Source organism: Phalaenopsis equestris, unplaced genomic scaffold (genome assembly GCF_001263595.1).
Source record: "Phalaenopsis equestris unplaced genomic scaffold, ASM126359v1 Scaffold000025, whole genome shotgun sequence".
In the NCBI taxonomy this organism is placed as follows: Eukaryota; Viridiplantae; Streptophyta; class Magnoliopsida; order Asparagales; family Orchidaceae; genus Phalaenopsis; species Phalaenopsis equestris.
The window spans coordinates 299895-303141 of record NW_018164467.1 but is presented as its reverse complement, the minus strand read 5'-3'; the positions used below and the strand labels follow the sequence as shown (position 1 = coordinate 303141).

Here is a 3247-nt window from a genome sequence, read left to right as displayed (position 1 = left end):
TACATATATATATATATATATCAATAAAGAGAGTGTGAGGGCACAATAGGCTAGGAAGAGCAGCTATGAAAGCAAGATTTGTGCGAGTCATAGCCTTTATGATTATAAGTGAGTCATTATTTATATATTCATTTATTTAATATTGTTGTTGTTGTTATCATTGTTCTTCATATTATTATAGGAAAATATGGACATTAATACTTACTCGCAATTATATTTTTTCTTTCTATTTTCTCTTTTTCCTTCACTTATCTTTGACTCTAAGGTTATTAAAAAATTTATCAAACAAATATAGCAATAAAATCATTCTTTTACATAGATGATCAAATCTAGTGGCAAAACAAATAGGATATAACAATCTCTTTGAGGCATAGGATTTGCCCATGTAGATCAAATGATAAAAGGCCTAGAAACCTCAAAACACGCTCTTGTTAAATATTCCTACTTCTAATGTTTATAAAAACAGTTAATTACAAACTCTTTGCAGGTTCATTGCAAATAAGTTTGTGACTACTACTCATCTTTAGAGAGCAATTTTTCATGTTTCCTAGTTCTTTCAAGAGTTACAAAGAATTCTATTTTTTTTTCAAATTCATATATTACTTAATATTATAAACTCTCTCAACATATTAGAATTGTCACAAAAAATATCTACCCTATAGTTCCTAAAAATTTTATATGTGCCCTTTCGCCTTTCACTTTTAGGATTAACGACTTTAAAGAAACAATTTGAGCCAAGGTTGGAGGACTGCATAATAAACATAGAGAAGAAGTATTGTTATGAAGCACGGGATGATTGCTTTTGAATGTAATTCAATATATTATTTACTAAGATTATGACATGGATTATCATTTTTATATCAGCTTTCCCAAAGTTGCATTTTAAGCTTTTTTCTAATCTTTTTTGAATGAAAAGCGTTATTCGCGATAATTCTAATTAAATAAAAGAAATTATATGTGAAATGGTGACGAAGGCCCCTTGGAGAAAAGAAAATTCAATAATTACACAAAATTAAGATAATGCTCCAAATGATTTCAGGAAACTCATAAAATAAACCAAAGTGATTATATTGTACTAAGGAACTTTACAATCAATTTTTTAATTTTGAAACAAACATGATTTCTCACAATCCAAATGTCCGGCTTATAATCATTATTAGTCATCAAGTGCCAGTTCTCAATTATCTTGCAACTTTTTTATAGTGTTATCATTTTGATTAACCTATTATTAAAAATATTATCTATGGGTCCTGTATTTTAGAAAGTGATGAATAATTATGGTTAAATGGTATTGTAGCCATTTACATATGCTAAAGGGTTCATATCACCTTCGACAATTGAGGATTCAAACATTACTTTGAGGAGTTAATTACAAGAAGCATGGAGTTTCACAGTCACAAATCCAACTTGGAAGCCCAATTATAGAATAGATAGCAAAATCTAACCCATCATGGTAGCCTAAAATCACATCAAACAAAAACATCTTCTCTAAGGCAGCACTGGGCAAATCCCATAATTCTAAACAAAGGTATACCTTAGTAGTGACTGCATCAACCAATCCAACAACAACAACTAGCCTTTATCCCAATAAGTGGGGTTGGCTACATCAGCTAATCCAACAATAAAAAAAAAATTAAAAAGAAAAAAGATAGTAGCTCATTAGCATTTGAAAAATGTATGTCTATATAACATGTGTATAGAAGTAAAAGCTAGAGAACTGTGAAATCAGCAAGATCAACGCAAGAATTTTAAAGCGGGCAAAAACTTCATTAGAAGGGCAAAGAAACTAACTTATGTTTTTCAATTGAATTTTGAAGGTGAGCAACCATCACAGGATATTGAACTACAGTTTTCTGCATTTTACAAGAAAAATTAGATCCATCAAGAGCTTAGAACATTACAGTTTTCTGCATCTCACAAGAAAAATTAGATCGCAACAATAGCTTAGAACATTACAAAGTTGGATTTATAATATTATGAGTACTTGCTAAAAATATACATTCAACTTGCAAGTCTAAAGAAAAATTAGTATGAATGGAGATACCCGAAGTTCTCCCAAAACATCTTCAACCTCTTTTAGAGTGCACCGTTTAGAATTCTGAGGATCAAACAATGTATTTAAACCTTTTCTCAGCCAAGCTGCACCTTTTAACAACATTTGAACCAAATTGGAACCTGCAAACACACTTGGGAGAGAGCGTACATCTTCAAGTAAGTTATCAACGTCCTACACAAAGAAATCACAGTTCTACATCAGAAAAACACACCTGCATTTGAATATGTAATTTAATATAGGGTGATATTACTCATGGGTTCCTAAAATTTCAGGGATAACTTTTTATTGATCTACCACCTTGTACCATCGTAATGCAAAAACTACCAGTTTTGGTAGGCACACGTTTCCATTGATGAAACTAAATTTTCAATTAAATTCTGTTTCAAAAGCCTTTTGTTTACAGAAATTTTTTTCAGTTTAACTGATGAAAATAATGTGAATCGAAACAGCCAAGCTATGCTCTGAGTTCCCCATACAGAAACTCACGTTGAAAGTAAGGTTATCAACGTGGAAAGCTTGTGAAAAACCCATGGTGTTGTCATGTGGCATAATTTTGCAAACCACAAGGTGGTGAACAAGCTAAGTTTGCACCAATCATGTGGCTGCTAACACTCCAAGCTCACACCAAATGCAAGGCCGACAACCAAACAAGATTAAGCAAATCAAAGGGTAAAGCAAACCAGAGGTCGCCTCAGCAATCTTGCATGGCGATTGTCCCAGCGTGAATTCAACCAAGGATCACTCATTTAGCAAGCCTATGCCAAGGTCGCCTGGCAAACTGCCTTGCATTTAATGATACGATTGGAGGTATCATCTGTTATAACAGAAAATTTAAATAAATGAATAAAAATCAAATCAGAAATGTGGGATAACCGTCGCTACGTTTAGGCTTAAGGTCGTGCAATCTGGAGTCAATCATTCGTTTTACAAATAGGGAGATCAAGAGCAACAAAAAAACAGTGCGAATGAGACATATCTTAGTTGAGCAAAGAAGAAAAAGGAAGGAAACTACTCGCGAGTTTCTCCTACCTCAGATTCATCAGAGAGCCCTAGTCAAAAGAGGAAACAACCCCTAGCCCTAGCCAAAAGAGGAAACGACATCGTGCCCCTAGCCACGTGAAGGAAAGGAGGCGGTGAGCAACTTTGTGCGTCAAGAAAAATGACGGAATGCCGTATGACATAAAAATTATG

At 33.3% G+C, this 3247-nt stretch overlaps 1 protein-coding gene across 1 annotated transcript in view; it reads right to left on the bottom strand.

The window, feature by feature from the left end:
- LOC110018573 (lysine-specific demethylase 5B) overlaps positions 1 to 3247 on the bottom strand; it is a 119966-nt gene that overhangs the window by 29696 nt on the left and 87023 nt on the right. Inside the window, exons 21-22 of the mRNA XM_020715922.1 lie at positions 2045 to 2227; positions 1792 to 1853 (exon numbers count right to left, since the gene is read on the bottom strand). Coding sequence (XP_020571581.1) covers positions 1792 to 1853; positions 2045 to 2227 — 245 coding nt within the window. The remainder of the gene's footprint in view (positions 1 to 1791; positions 1854 to 2044; positions 2228 to 3247) is intronic.